The sequence below is a fragment of the Zophobas morio genome, unplaced genomic scaffold (genome assembly GCF_036711695.1).
Source record: "Zophobas morio isolate AGI-343-1 ecotype UQ-CSIRO unplaced genomic scaffold, CSIRO_AGI_Zmor_V1 ptg000030l, whole genome shotgun sequence".
NCBI classification, from domain to species: Eukaryota; Metazoa; Arthropoda; class Insecta; order Coleoptera; family Tenebrionidae; genus Zophobas; species Zophobas morio.
The window spans coordinates 5420354-5435622 of NW_026972135.1; the positions used below are offsets into that span (position 1 = coordinate 5420354).

The 15269-nt window shown below is 35.0% G+C and overlaps 2 protein-coding genes across 4 annotated transcripts in view; both read left to right on the top strand.

Annotated features, from left to right (window-relative positions):
* Positions 1-15269, top strand: part of LOC135138742 (uncharacterized) — a 340017-nt gene that overhangs the window by 123987 nt on the left and 200761 nt on the right. The window lies entirely within an intron of this gene.
* LOC135137826 (terpene synthase-like) lies at positions 11200-13025 on the top strand. Its single transcript, XM_064067578.1, has 7 exons — positions 11200-11292; positions 11695-11855; positions 11902-12049; positions 12108-12195; positions 12238-12428; positions 12478-12580; positions 12660-13025. The coding sequence occupies exons 1-7, from the start codon at positions 11200-11202 to the stop codon at positions 12887-12889; spliced, it is 1014 nt and encodes a 337-aa protein (XP_063923648.1). The 3' UTR covers positions 12890-13025.

Genomic DNA, 15269 nt, shown 5'->3' on the forward strand with positions numbered 1-15269 from the left:
TTTAGGGAGGAAGAGCAAATACATTTTGATAAAAAATTTACCATGCTTATGATAACTTTACTACATCTCCAAGATTTCAAAGCATTCGGTTCTGTAATTCCTGATTAAATCAATAAAATAAATTGACGCATTCATTAATTTTTTTCAGTCACTCTGTATATGCAAATCGAAAAAATTTGAATGGAATGATAAATCACAAGAAGAGATTCACCATATTTTATACATTTTAGATAGGATTTATTCAGCAAAATTTTATGGTGACGTCATAAACTTTTTAGTGGGGACGACCAAATACATTTTGATCAAAAATTTACCATGCTTATGATAATTTTAAAATATCTTCAAGATTTTAAAGCATTCGGTTTTGTAATTCCTGAGTAAATCAATAAAATAAATTTTGCGCATTCATTAATTTTTTGAGCCACCCTGTATATGCAAATCCAAAAAATATGAATGGAGTGATATATCACAAGAACAGACGCATCATATTTTGCACATTTTAAATAGGATTTATTCGGCAAACTTTTGAGCTGACGTCATCAAGTTTTTGGAGGGGATAACCAAATATATTTTGACTAAAGATTTATGATGCTCCTTAGAGCCTTAAAACATCTGCAACATTTCAAAACATTCGGGTTAGCAGTTTCAAAATTAAATTGGAAAATGTTGTTTTATAATTTTGATTTTTTTTCCAAAAATCTGGACGTTTCGGGTAAAAACTCAATTCGGAGTCGTAAACTACATGTGTAGGACTCTATAATTTTATACGATTTAAAACCCATTTACTATGTACAATTTTGAAGTGACGTCATCGCATTTGTGGTGGGGATGATTAGACAAATTTTGGTTAGCGTTTTACCATCTACATGATATTCCTAATATAAGCACAAAATTTCACAACAATCGGTCCAGTACTTTCGGAGATTATCTGTCTAATAAAAATCCGGGACGGCAGACAGACGGACAGACGGACAGACGGACAGACGGACAGACGGACAGACGGACAGACGGACTGACGGACGGACAGACAGACGGAAATGGGAGACCTATTTCTTCGTCTTCTAGGGGTCATGAAAGATCGAGAAAACGTAAAAGTAGAGAGTCGGCCGACGGACTCGTTTACAATACTTCCTTTGCTTACGCTCGGGAAGTAAAAATACAATGAATTCATATATACATATAACATAATATTGAATATTATATACAGGTAGATGCTTGTAATACTACGATACTTTCTGGTAATTTACTATACATGGCAAATTTCGCTTCTTTATAAAAAGTATTGAGGAGACTTTCCTGATAGGCTATACGTTTTTGTCAATGCAACCACTTTACGATTATCCGTTAGATTAAAGTAAATTTAGCATTTATAAAATGCAGAATTTGTCTTCTGTTTTAACCTGTAATCCCTTAAATTTAATAATAGCCAAATGCTGGCTATTGTCCATACACAAAAAAATGATTGCATTTCGATTAATCCATGCATTCTAACGGGTTTTTCTTTTCAATGCAATAAATTGAGGCAAACTTAAAAAACTTAGGTTATTAATATGATTGTTAAAACAGAATTAATTCTTAACGGTACTTTTTGTGTGTTGGGGACAGTCAAGTCGTCGTGAATTAGAAAGTTTTAGAGTGCATTTTCAAATCGAGTAACTTCAACAATGCGATTCAATTGTTTTTTCCCTTTATTCTAGTTTTTTTTTTTATATTTTTTGCAAATAGATTTGTTTGTGTTTTTAAGACTGATTTATAGTTTATTATAGTTTTCTTTTAATATTATTTCTAACTAAATATATTTTTTTGTGTTTTTAAACTGATTTTTCTTTAAATAGCATATTTTATTGCAACGTTTATTTTTGATTATATATTGTTTATTATCTTTTTTTTTGTTTATTCTAATTATACTCGTAATTACTTGTATGCAGATTTGTTTGTTCTTAGGAGTGGTCTATCTTTAATTTGTTTAATTGACTTATATTTTTTTATTTATTTAATGAAGTTCATTGTTGGTTGTACAAAATTGTAGTAAATTTAATTTGTTTACACTAATTTGTTTTAACTTTAATTAATATATATTTTGTTTTGGAGTTTACCTGGTGATTACAACGAATTATAAAATTTTATTTAAGGTAAACAATATAAAAATATAAAATTATTTCAGCGTTTTATTTATTGCATATTTTTTTCTAAAAATCAAAATATAAAAAACGTCTTAAAATGGACAATACATGCCGTCCCTAAGACGTCAGTAAATCATGTCAATAGTTCGTTACAAAATGACGTCATCTGGACGAAACATTTGACCGTCATTGGTACGTCAATATCACGTGAAATCTTTGGTCACTATGACGTAATTCATGACCATTTATTCACGTGAAAAAGACGACATCATGTTGCCTGGGACGGACTCATCATATTTTGTACAGTTTAGATAGAATTTATTCGGCAAACTTTTGAGCTGACGTCATCAAGTTTTTAGAGGGGATAACCAAATATATTTTGACTAAAGATTTATTATGCTCTTTATAGCCTTAAAACATCTGCAACATCTCGAAGCATTCGGGTTAGCAGATTAAAAATTAAATTGCAAAATGTTGTTTTATAATTTTGATTTATCATCTCACAGGTTGTCAAGAGTAGACACTTATTCAAATTAGTGAAATTAACCACATGACTTTTGTCACCAGTGAGAAAACTCAGCGAAGTCAAGAGTAGGGTCCCTGGACGTTTTGGGTAAAAACTCAATCCGGAGTCGTAAACTACAGATGTAGGACTATGTTATTTTATACAATTTAAAACCCATTTATTATGTACAATTTTGAAGTGACTTGATCGCATAAGTGATGGGGATGATTAGACAAATTTTAGTTAGCGTTTTACCATCTACATGATATTCCTAATATATACTCGTCGGCAAATGGATAAAACCACTTGTTAAAACGTCAGGTTGGTATTATTGCCATGGTAATTTTAAGCCCCTCGGATTGGCAGCGCTTTGACGTTTGTAACCGACAATAACGTCAAACGACTCGTAAACGACTCAAACAACTTCGAACTAGCGCAGCGTGCTTCAAATTCAAAAAGAGAGCGTTTAAATTTGAAAATAATTATTATGAAGCCAAAAACGCGAACTTTGTTCAAAAAACAAATAAAAGCTGCTATTGTAAAATGTTATGAAGAGTTTCAACGGGCATATCCTTCGTCTTCCCAGCGTGAACTCGAGTTACGACTAGCGAATATTTTTTCAGTACGAAATCTTGGTAGTAACTATAACATTTCCAACGTTACTTGTCCACCACACAGTTCACGTTGTCCATTTTTCACACCAACCAGTGACTCAGTAACATCCTTTTATCCTATCATTAACCAGCTCATTTTCCTGCAGTGTTCAAGAAGTCAAATAAGAACGCTTTTACTCCAACATAAATCCGGACAACTTCCCGAAGATTCTAGACCTTCCCCACGAAAGAAGTCAAAATGATTTACGGATTTTGAATTCAAAGAAGACCTAAACTTTCACATATTTGAAAAAAATCGTCAGAATGAGTTTTTTACAATTCAGGATTTATTTAATTTTGCCACAGAAAATCTTAATTACAACGCCAGTATCCGGACTCTACGAAGGGTTATTAAATTCATGGGTTACAATTTTAAAAAAGTTGAAAACAGGAAAATTATAATTGAGTCGCCCCGCTTACAGGGATTAAAAATTAAATTTGTAAGGCGTTACATACAGTTAATGGAAGAAGATGTGACATTTGTTTACTTAGACGAGACGTGGGTGTATCAGCATGGTGTACCAGTAAGAAGATGGGTGCATGAGAGTGATCGGAGAGGCATGCCTGCGAAAATAGTAATGAATGAGGGTAGAAGATTTACCATACTTCATGCAGGGGGTAAATTTGGTTTTTTGGAAAACTGCTTGCTATTTTTAGATAGAAATAATGATAGCAGGGACTATCATAAGACTATGAACGGGCAATTGTTCAGGCAATGGGTGGAAACACAGTTAATTCCATCTGTTAATTTTATTAACGGTAAGGTTGTTATCATCATGGACAATGCACCTTATCATTCGGTGTTAGCAGAACAATTGCCTCGTTTGTCTTGGATTAAATCATAATTCATATTTTGGCTTGCACAAAAAAAAATTCCTTTTGGCGATAATTTGACAAAAAAACAACTTTGGGATATTATCAAACCTCTTTTACCATCAACTCGTAAATATGAGATTGATGAATTGTTGTCAGAGAGTAATATTGAAGTTTTACGTTTACCTCCATATCACTGCCACTATAATGCTATAGAAATGGTATGGGGATTCTGTAAACCATACTATAACACACACATCTTGAAGCAGTCTTCCAAAAAATCGGAAATTAAGCACTTGTGGATTGAAGCTATGTCTAAATATACACCAGAAATGTAGACATCAAGTGTAATCCACTGTGAAAATATTATCAAGGATAATTGGCAAAGAATGATGGGTAATACCAGTGTAAAAGATATTCCTCCTGTCATAATATCACTTGGAGAATCTAATAGTGAATCTGATTTAAGTTCAGATGAATCAGACAGTATAAGTGATATTATGCAGGATTATGTATTAGCCAACAGAACATTAAATGTAAGTATGGATCCTGAAACCAGTATGAATGAAACACAAGGCAATATTGGAGAAGGCCACCAGCTTTGTGTAGATGATGTTGAGATGTGTGAATGGATGAATGCAGAGAATGATATAGAAACAATTATTGTAGAGGTAATAGATGATTAATTTACCTTGCTAAGTAAATAAATGTCACACCTTTTAACAATTATTGCATTAATGAGTTTGTTAGTTGTTCCTGTTTTATTGCATTGTTAAAGTTTTTGAAAATACACTTATTTGTAACAGTTGAGACTACTGTTTACGTTTCTATAAATTATGTTCATTGAGAATTGTCTTTCTATCACATTTAGAACATTTCATTTTATTTAATTCCCTCCTGTGATTCAACCTTTGTTTAACAACCTTAATGAATTGATCTGCTTCTTTACATCACTTCCTTTTGCTTCACGCTTTATCTCTTTAAATACTTCATGTAGTTTCTTATAAATTATAACCTACAATGTTCTCATATTTATTTGTAAACAGTGGGCTCAAAATACTCAACAGTTCTTGTAACATTTCATTAAAATGTGTAAATCTTCTAATGACGCATTATTAGTACAAGCACCAGAGTTCTGTGATTCAAAAGAACCAAGCCATAAGTCAGTATCGTCCATGGCAGCACAAATAAGACTGATGGAAATATTAATACGAACTGCCAGTCATGTGGTCATTCTTCGTGCACCATCCTTGTACATAGATATGTAAAAATACAAATAAAAGTTCCAATTTTCACTATACCTTTGAGTCGTGCTTGCCCATTTTAATGATGTCTACCTTTTGTTAACGAGATGATAAACTGTTAACTGCTTACACCATCAATTGTGGCAGTGCAGATTTATACTGCACTTTCGATTCCACAGTTTGATAATGTCTGTGTATGTGCACTGAAAATGCGTACCCTAAGCTCTAACCCACATAAAAGAGCCCCTTAATTAATAAGCCGTCGCCTTGTAAGAACAGAACCTTGTAAGACGGCGATCAAACAAATGTCAAAAAAAAGTAACTAATGTCATTAATCGTCGGCCATTTTCTCTCTAAAAAGGTACGGAAAGCCGTTTACACCAGCGAAATTTTGAAAACTTACACTAGGGAGTGGTTAAATCGAAATGCCGACGACTGTAAGTACAAAATTTCACAACAATCGGTCCAGTACTTTCGGAGATTATCTGTATAATAAAAATCCGGGACGGCAGACAGGCAGACAGACGGACAGACGGACAGACGGACAAACGGACAGATGGACGGACGGACGGACAGACAGACGGAAATGGGAGTCCTATTTCTTCGTCTTCTAGGGGTCATGAAAGATCGAGAAAACGTAAAAGTAGAGAGTCGGCCGACGGACTCGATTACAATACTTCCTTTGCTTACGCTCGGGAAGTAAAAAGTGTAACAAGTTATCCTGAGACATACACTGGTATGCCAAATGCAAAAAGTGCAGAAAGTTTTAATAATACTTAACTTACATTTTAAATTAATTGCTTTTTGGTTATATATTACAAGTAAATGTTTTAAAAACTAGATTTAAGATAACGATAAACATGAAGTGTTTATTGACGTCTTGGTTGAAAATTTTACAATGAAATCACGACATTTGATCTTATTTAAGAAGTAATTCATATTTATCTAAGTACTTGTTTCCATTTGCACCGCAGCGGATAAGATATTATCTGTTTTCCAAGAATTGGTTTCGCAATTCATTTATATTCAGTACAGTACAGAAAGACAAAACAAAATTGGCAGTCAAATAGAAAATACTTATTACATGCTAAAACTTCCTATACATCTTTTCATGAAATTTTTACTTCCCGAGCGTAAGCAAAGGAAGTATTGTAATCGAGTCCGTCGGCCGACTCTCTACTTTTACGTTTTCTCGATCTTTCATGACTCCTAGAATACGAAGAAATAGGTCTCCCATTTCCGTCTGTCTGTCCGTCTGTCTGTCCGTCTGTCCGTCTGTCCGTCTGCCGTCCCGGATTTTTATTAGACAGATAATCTCCGAAAGTACTGGACCGATTGTTGTGAAATTTTGTACATATATTAGGAATATCATGTAGATGGTAAAACGCTAACCAAAATTTGTCTAATCATCCCCACCACTAATGCGATGACGTCACTTCAAAATTGTACATAGTAAATGGGTCTTAAATTGTATAAAATAACATAGTCCTACACATGTAGTTTACGACTCCGAATTCAGTTTTTACCCGAAACGTCCAGATTTTTGGAAAAAAAATCAAAATCATAAAACAACATTTTGCAATTTAATTTTGAATCTGTTAACCCGAATGTTTTAAAATGTTGCAGATGTTTTAAGGCTCCAAAGAGCGTCATAAATCTTTAGTCAAAATATATTTGGTTATCCCCTCCAAAAACTTGATGACGTCAGCTCAAAAGTTTGCCGAATAAATCCTATTTAAATTGTGCAAAATATGATGCGTCTGTTCTTGTGATATATCACTCCATTCATATTTTTTGGATTTGCATATACAGGGTGGCTCAAAAAAATTAATGAATGCGCAAAATTTATTTTACTGATTTACTCAGGAACTACAAAACCGAATGCTTTGAAATCTTGAAGATGTTTTAAAATTATCATAAGCATGGTAAATTTTTGATCAAAATGTATTTGGTCGTCCCCTCCTAAAAAATTTATGACGTCACCACAAAATTTTGCTGAATAAATCCTATCTAAAATGTACAAAATATGGTGAGTATCTTGTTGTGATTTATCATTCCATTCAAATTTTTTCGATTTGCATATACAGGGTGACCGAAAAAAATTAATGAATGCGTCAATTTATTTTATTGATTTAATCAGGAATTACAGAACCGAATGCTTTGAAATCTTGGAGATGTTTTAAAGTTATCATTAGCATGGTAAATTTTTTATCAAAATGTATTTGCTCATCCCCCCTAAAAAATTGATGACGTCACCCCAAAATTTTGCTGAATAAATCCTATCTAAAATGTACAAACTATGATGAGTCTGTTCTTGTGATTTATCATTCCATTCAAATTTTTTCGATTTGCATATACAGAGTGACTCAAAAAATTAATGAATGCGTGAATTTATTTTATTGAGTTAATCAGGAACTACAAAACCGAATGCTTTGAAACATAGGAGATGTATTGAAGTTATCATAAGCACGTTAACTTTTTTATCAAAATGTATTTGCTAATCCCCCCTCAAAAAATTTGATGACGTCAGCTCGAAAGTTTGCCGAATAAATCCTATCTAAAGCGTAAAAATATGATGAGTCTGTACTTGTGATTTATCACGTCATTAATATTTTTTAGATTTTCTTAAGAGGTGGCTCAAAAAAATTAATGAAGTCAATTTATTTTATTGATTAAATTAAAGGCAACACTTATTATTAGTATTACATTGGACCAACCCAATTTGGTAGACACAAAATTTTTTAAAGTAAAAACTCGGTTGAAACATAAGGGTAGCACGCTTATTTACATCGACTTTAACATTACAGACGTGTGCGCTGTCTAGGTTCCGCGAATGTGGAATAGACATGTTTATAATCAACCAATTGTGAATTCCACCGTCAAAAATTAAAATAAAACTCAATATTTTATATAATAAGCGGAAGTCGAAGCAATAAAATCGATGGTCGTTTTGTTTACAGTTTATCTGTTTGACTCTCACGTATGCTGTTACGCTTGTCATATTAAATTAAGAATGTTTATACATAAACGATTTTCAGTTGCCTCTCATATTACTAGACAGCGGATTTCTGTCGGGCTACGTCACGATTATAGGTGAGGACGCGCTGGATCGCCGGGACTCAATAGCGGGTGATAGATAATCACTGAATTTAATCGGTACTAATTCCATAAATATAATTAACGATTTATTAATCAAACGGCTAAGTAAATGAGAGCGGGAATTAACAGCAGAGTGCAACGAAACAGCGTTATTCAAATCTCAAATAAACGAAGTGCAGTCCGTAACCGCAATGAATTCGCATCCCGTACGAGCCGTACCGACTTTGGCCTTGCCTAGCCCGACAGAAATCCGCTCTCTACATATTACACACCGGCGCCGTATACGTGAGTAAATTGTTTCGTTATTTTATTGATTATAACAAATCAATATTCAAAACGACCCGATTCATTTTCCCGAAAATTTGGGAATACAATAATTTTATCTTAGTATTACACTACATCTATCCCAACTGATATACGTGTCCTTGCAAAAGTGTTGATGACGTCATCGCAATTTTTTTTTAAATTCCCACTACAAAAATGTAATGAGAAAAAAATACAATAGGCATGCAGTTGTCAAGTTTCCGACAGCGAGGGAAGTACTGTCTAAACTCTTTAGACCAATTTTTTTATTATAAAAAAAGTAATCGCCAGAAATTTGCCACAATTTTGTGGAAAATTTATTGGTGCTTTTGATGGTCGACAGAGAAACCGAAGTTAAACAGAAACATTGCATGATATAACAATTGTTTTCGTTATATAGATAAATAAATAAATTAATCAATAAATACAATACAAATCTTCACAATATCTGAAGACAGATGAAGGATGTAGGTATGGGTACAAATATGTCCACCATAAAATATGCACTGTTTTTCTTTTGATTTTCGTCTTTCGTCAATTGTGTTCCGCTAATTGTGAATATTGTGTTGATTAGAAAGAAAAAAAAATTGGTCTAAAGAGTTTAGACAGTACTTCCCTCGCTGTCGGAAACGTGACGACTGCATGCCTATTATGTTTTTTTTTCGCAGTAGATTTCAAAGCATTCGGTTTTGTAGTTCCTGAGTAAACCAATAAAATAAATTTACGCATTCAATTTTTTTCAGTCACCCGGTATATGCAAATTCAAAAAATATTAATGGAATGAAAAATTACAAGTACATACTCATCATATTTTGTATATTCTAGATAGGATTTATTCGGCAAACTTTTGAGCTGACGTCAACAGTTTTTTGGAAAAGATAACGAAATATATTTTGACTAAAAATTTATTATGCTCTTTATAACCTTAAAACATCTGCAAGATTTCAAAACATTCGGTTCTGTAGTTCCTGATTAAATCAATAAAATACATTTACGCATTCATTAATTTTTTTTGGGTCACTCTGTATATGCAAATCCAAAAAATTTGAATGAAATGATGAATCAGAAGAAGAGAGTTACCATATTTTGTACATTTTAGATAGGATTTATTCAGCAAAATTTTGTGGTGACGTCATAAATTTTTTAGGGGGGATGAGCAAATACATTTTGACCAAAAACTTACCATACATATGATAACTATAAAACATCTTCAAGATTTCAAAGCATTCGGTTTTGTAGTTCCTGAGTAAATCAGTAAAATATATTTACGCATTCATCAATTTTTTTGAGTCATCCTGTATATGCAAATCCAAGTACAGACGCATCATATTTTGTACATTTTAGATAGGATTTATTCGGCAAACTTTTGAGCTGACGTCATCAAGTTTTTGGAGGGGATAACCAAATATATTTTGACTAAAGATTTATGATGCTCTTTAGAGCCTTAAAACATCTGCAACATTTCAAAACATTCGGGTTAGCAGATTCAAAATTAAATTGCAAAATGTTGTTTTATAATTTTGATTTTTTTTTCAAAAATCTGGACGTTTCGGGTGAAAACTAAATTCGAAGTTGTAAACTACATGTGTAGGACTATGTTATTTTATACAATTTAAAACCCATTTACTATGTACAATTTTGAAGTGACGTCATCGCAGTAGTAGTGGCGATGACTAGACAAATTTTGGTTAGCGTTTTACCATCTACATGATATTCCTAATATAAGTACAAAATTTCACAACAATCGGTCTAGTACTTTCGGAGATTATCTGTCTAATAAAAATCCGGGACGGCAGACAGACGGACAGACGGACAGACAGACGGATAGACAGACGGAAATGGGAGACCTATGAATGATCGAGAAAACGTAAAAGTAGAGAGTCGGCCGACGGACTCGATTACAATACTTCCTTTGCTTACGCTCGGGAAGCAAAAATACGGTTGGAAAAAGCTCCAATCATTGTATTATTCCACACATACTTTATTCACATGCAATATTCTTCTCATACCGATTAACTTCTTGTTAATTGTTATCAAAAAAGAATAAACACAACGAAACATTTTTATAAACGTTTATCACTAGTTTTCACAAAAAATGTCGTAGAGCACCGACAAAGTCAGTGCCCTGTACGCAGCGTAGAATCTGGTAATTTCAGAAATTCGGCAAAACTTTGAGAAGATATTTTTTCCAATGGGTTGTTTAATGCACTTATTCCCTCTGTAATTTATAAATAACCGTTTGTGCGGCGCATTTTTAGGCCTCAGTCTGGCGTATTTCTTGTACAGTTCCAAATAACTGATCGACTTTTTTTGCTCATGAACAATGGTAAATCGGCGCGACTTTTGTGTCTTGGTGTCAGGTACGCTGATATTATACACAATCTATTTCTATTCTCGACAGTTCCTCTGTCCTGCAACCTCGACCCATAGTAGTAAATTTTTAATCCCTATAGATTAAAATGGAATTGTCAACTGCCGACGAAACAGTCGAAAGTTGTTGCTGTAAAATTAAGTTGAAGAAGTTCGTGATAAATTTAAATTACGAAGTTGACGTAAGTTCATGCAATAGCAGCTACACAGCAAAATCAAAACTATAGTCGCTGAAGCTTTCTTCATTTTTGCTGACGTAATTGGAGAATGATAAATGGGCTATTACTTGTTTATAGCGACTCGTATTAGATTTATTTGTCAAGGATTTTTATAAGTAGACACGAAAGACAATTAAGGCAGTTATTTGTGTGTTTAGTATGTTCGTACGTATAATAAAGAAAAATAATCGGAATTATAGAAGCAAAATATAAATTTTGATAAAAGTCAGATTTTCTATGGATACTGGACTCACTTGGACCGGTTAAAAAGTAAAACACAGACGAAATGCAGATCACAGGCGAAGGGGTAATATAGCAACAAAAGTAAAATTTTGTCTGTATTTTTTAACAAACTACTGATGGTAGATATTGGCAAGACCAGTGGAACACATTTTACAAGCGGGCCCAGAAGATCGGAACATTTTTAAACAACTATTTGGTGCTTGTAATGTTTGGGTAAAGTGCCCCCAAGACGAATTGAAAATCTTTAATGATATTGAAAGTGGATTATACGATATGCTTATTATGTAAGTCTACCTTAATTACCTACTTTATTCTATGTATTTTTTCCAGACTAGACGATATTCTGGACGGAACGGTACTTCGCAAAGGACTTCCTTCTGCCCACTTGGTCTATGGAATTCCGCTAACGGTGCATGCCACAGAACATAAGATGTTTCTAATAATGAAAAATATACTCTGCTGTGCGAAAATTAGGGAGGTATCAACAACCATTGATGAAAATTTATATTTATCTTATTGTTTATGTTTTCATTTAGGACATCGCTATTAATGATTTTATCACTTTGGGTATTAGATTTTTCACTGGACAAGGACTAGAAATCTATTATAGAGACATTCAACAATGCCTACTTTTGACGATTTTAGAGTACTAATTCGTGCTAGTAGGTTCAAGATTTTATAATTTTTGTAATGGAGAGACTCCTGTTGTAGAATATGCCACTGCCTTCGTGTGGGGACTCCTATGGTTAAAACTCTGTGCTAAAAACGATAAAATCGAGTTGAGTGTAGATTTTTGTGACAAAATAGGTGAATTTCTTCAGATATATGACGACTACATAAATTTGCACAGTCCCAAGGTAACGAACCAATTTAAAAGTTTTTCACTTGTTTGAAGTAATTTTCTAGTACGCAACCGTTCGGATTTTCTCCGACGATTTGGATGAGGGAAAATTCAACTTTCCTGTAATACATGCAATTCACACCCATCCCAACGATCATCGCATTCTGAGTATCCTTCATATAAAATAGAAGTTTTACTTTATCAAGGACCCAATATCACGATTCATTTTCTTAATTCTCCGTCTTAGATATGTTAAAAAAAAGACCACTGGACGTAGAAAGTAAGAAACTCTTTGTGGAGATAATGGAAAGTTTTGGAAGTTTCGAGTACACGAGAAAGGTACTGGAAGAGTTGAAAAATGGAATTCTGGTCGACGTGGACAACATGAATGTGGGAAAAAATTTATATCTAGAACGAGTTCTCCACGATGTACTCGATAATTTAGAAACGGAAATTTATTACGATGGTTGCGACTAATATAACCTTGGCGATTGCATGTGTTTCATTTGTTTGTAAAGGTACGATACCAAATTAATTCTACAGGACGGCAGAAAGTTTAGTCGATTAATTATAAGTTAAAATGTAATGTATCTTCGAAGTGTCTACTTTTAAATTAAAATAACAGTTCCAAATATGCTTTGTATACACTATTTACTTTACTTAACCGCATCATACATTTGTCATACAAAATTCTTTATTCCTCGTTAATTGAAAAAGTTCTGCGCCGGTACTTTTCGCAAAATATTATTGAACCACACTATAAAATATTGTGTGTAGCAGTGGCGGCTCGTGACTGTCTGATGTGGTGAGGCGATGATAGAAGTTTGACAATAATAACATTAATAATAATATTGTAACGAAGCGAATTTTCGCTGGCCGGAAACCGTGACGCGCACCGCGAGAGCCGGGGGTAAATTCGCGATCGCCGCGCCGCCGCGGCGGAAGGAGAGGGACTCTTGCCTGAAACTCCAAGGAGTGCGGAAGTGCTGGGGCGATTTTCTGAGTGAAGAGGAGTATTTTTGAGAAGCAAGAAGAGTTGTGGATTTTGAGAAGCGAGAAGAGTGCAGTTTGACCCTCCGACCACCGTAAGTACCTTTTTGGGTCGTCTGCCCGTGTTAGTACCGGTTTTGGAACCGCTGCCCCCGAGCGAGAAACCGTGTCACCGTCACCGCGTTTTTTTTGTTACCGTCGAAAGTCGACACCGTCGTGCACGCGTCGTTACCGTCACCGCGCTCCCCTCCCGGGTCGCCGTACCGTTTTCGCGCGATTTCCAGATCTCAAGGTCGCCGCCCCCAGAGCCAAGAGGAGCCCGGCCTGAAGGAAGTCGCCGCCCAGGAGGAACGACCGTGCCGGACGTTTAATTTTCTTTTTGTTGTAAAACCGTTGTATAGTTATTTAAGTTGCTTAGCCGTAAGATTTATTATTTTAGACCGTGTAGCTGGTGGCAGGGACCTATTTTATTGTAAAATATTTCTTGCCGTTTTATTTTATTTATTCTCGGGTTTTCGCGGCGGCTCATCACCTGAATTCCGTGTCTCCGGCTTTAGAGCACCCCGGCGCTCCCTCCCCCGGAGAGGGAGCTGGCGCCCGAGCGACCGCCGCTCCTGACCGAAGGCGCCACCCCCGGCGGCGTGAAGGTAGCCGCATAAGCTTGGTCGACCAGACGTGTTACTGACATCAGCGATACTAGTCGACCCAAAGCTTGGCACTCAAGTACGCCGCCACCCCATACGTTATCGGCGAGATTCCGGACCGTCACCGGACCGACCGTCCGTCCCACATCCGGAATTTCGTCGCAATATTAATAATCAAATTAATTAAATTAATGTGATTAATGCATATTACTTGGTCTTACTAATTAGTATTACTAATTAGTAATGATAGAAATCTTGTCCGAATACCGGTAATTTCCGGGTCAGTGGTAGGTCCTAATAATAATAATAATATTAATAATAGCACCCATAATACATTTAATCAACAATGATTTACAAGTTAAAATTTTGTTCAAATAACTAGCACTTTCTTGGAGGGATTCGGGAATAGTTGTCTTCCTTTGTAAAGGTTTGAGGCCCATGAAATTTTTAATGTGTACTTTGGAACTTTCATGTAACTTTGCGCTTCGGATGAAATTATTTAAATCGTTATATCCCGGGACGTCAAATATTACGGCAGAGCCATTTATATATGTTTCGTACCAAGTTGATTTAAAAGACTTGGAGTACTGACGATTCTGTCGCTTATCAATGGAAGTTAAATGAATTAACGGTTTTGACTGCTCGATATTTAGCAAAATTTACCGACGTTCTAGCTCGCACCACATCAACACGTGGGCTTTTACTCACGTTCATGCTAATTACCCACCCCGCAGCCCTTTCGTTCTGTAAAATAAATGGGAAAATGGTTTAATGAGTACGCCGAAAATGGCCGAGAAGCACCGAAGATATCGCCTCAGTTCCGAGCGAACGCATGTATAGGAGAATAGGAGCTGAGCCATGGAAATTCGTGTCTGTGATTGGGCTTCGTTGGTTCAAGTGAACCGACGTTCTGGCCGCTTCAGTTAAACAATTAGGAGCATAAATCGTACGGTATTCAACCAAAAATGTCAGCAGAAAGCGTAAAAAATAAAAAATCATCTACAGATTTGCCATTTCAACATATTTTTGTAACTAAAAATGCATTGAAAGCTCTTTTTTAATTACAAATTAAGTCAACCTGTTCTTAAGATATATGCTGTGAGGCGCCGGCTCACTTGCCTCATCTGACGAGCCGCCACTGGTGTGTAGAAATGTGGAAATAGTTCTAGCAGGTATTTACACGCGTAGTTTCCATTTTGGTTAATTTTGGCATTCAGAGCATC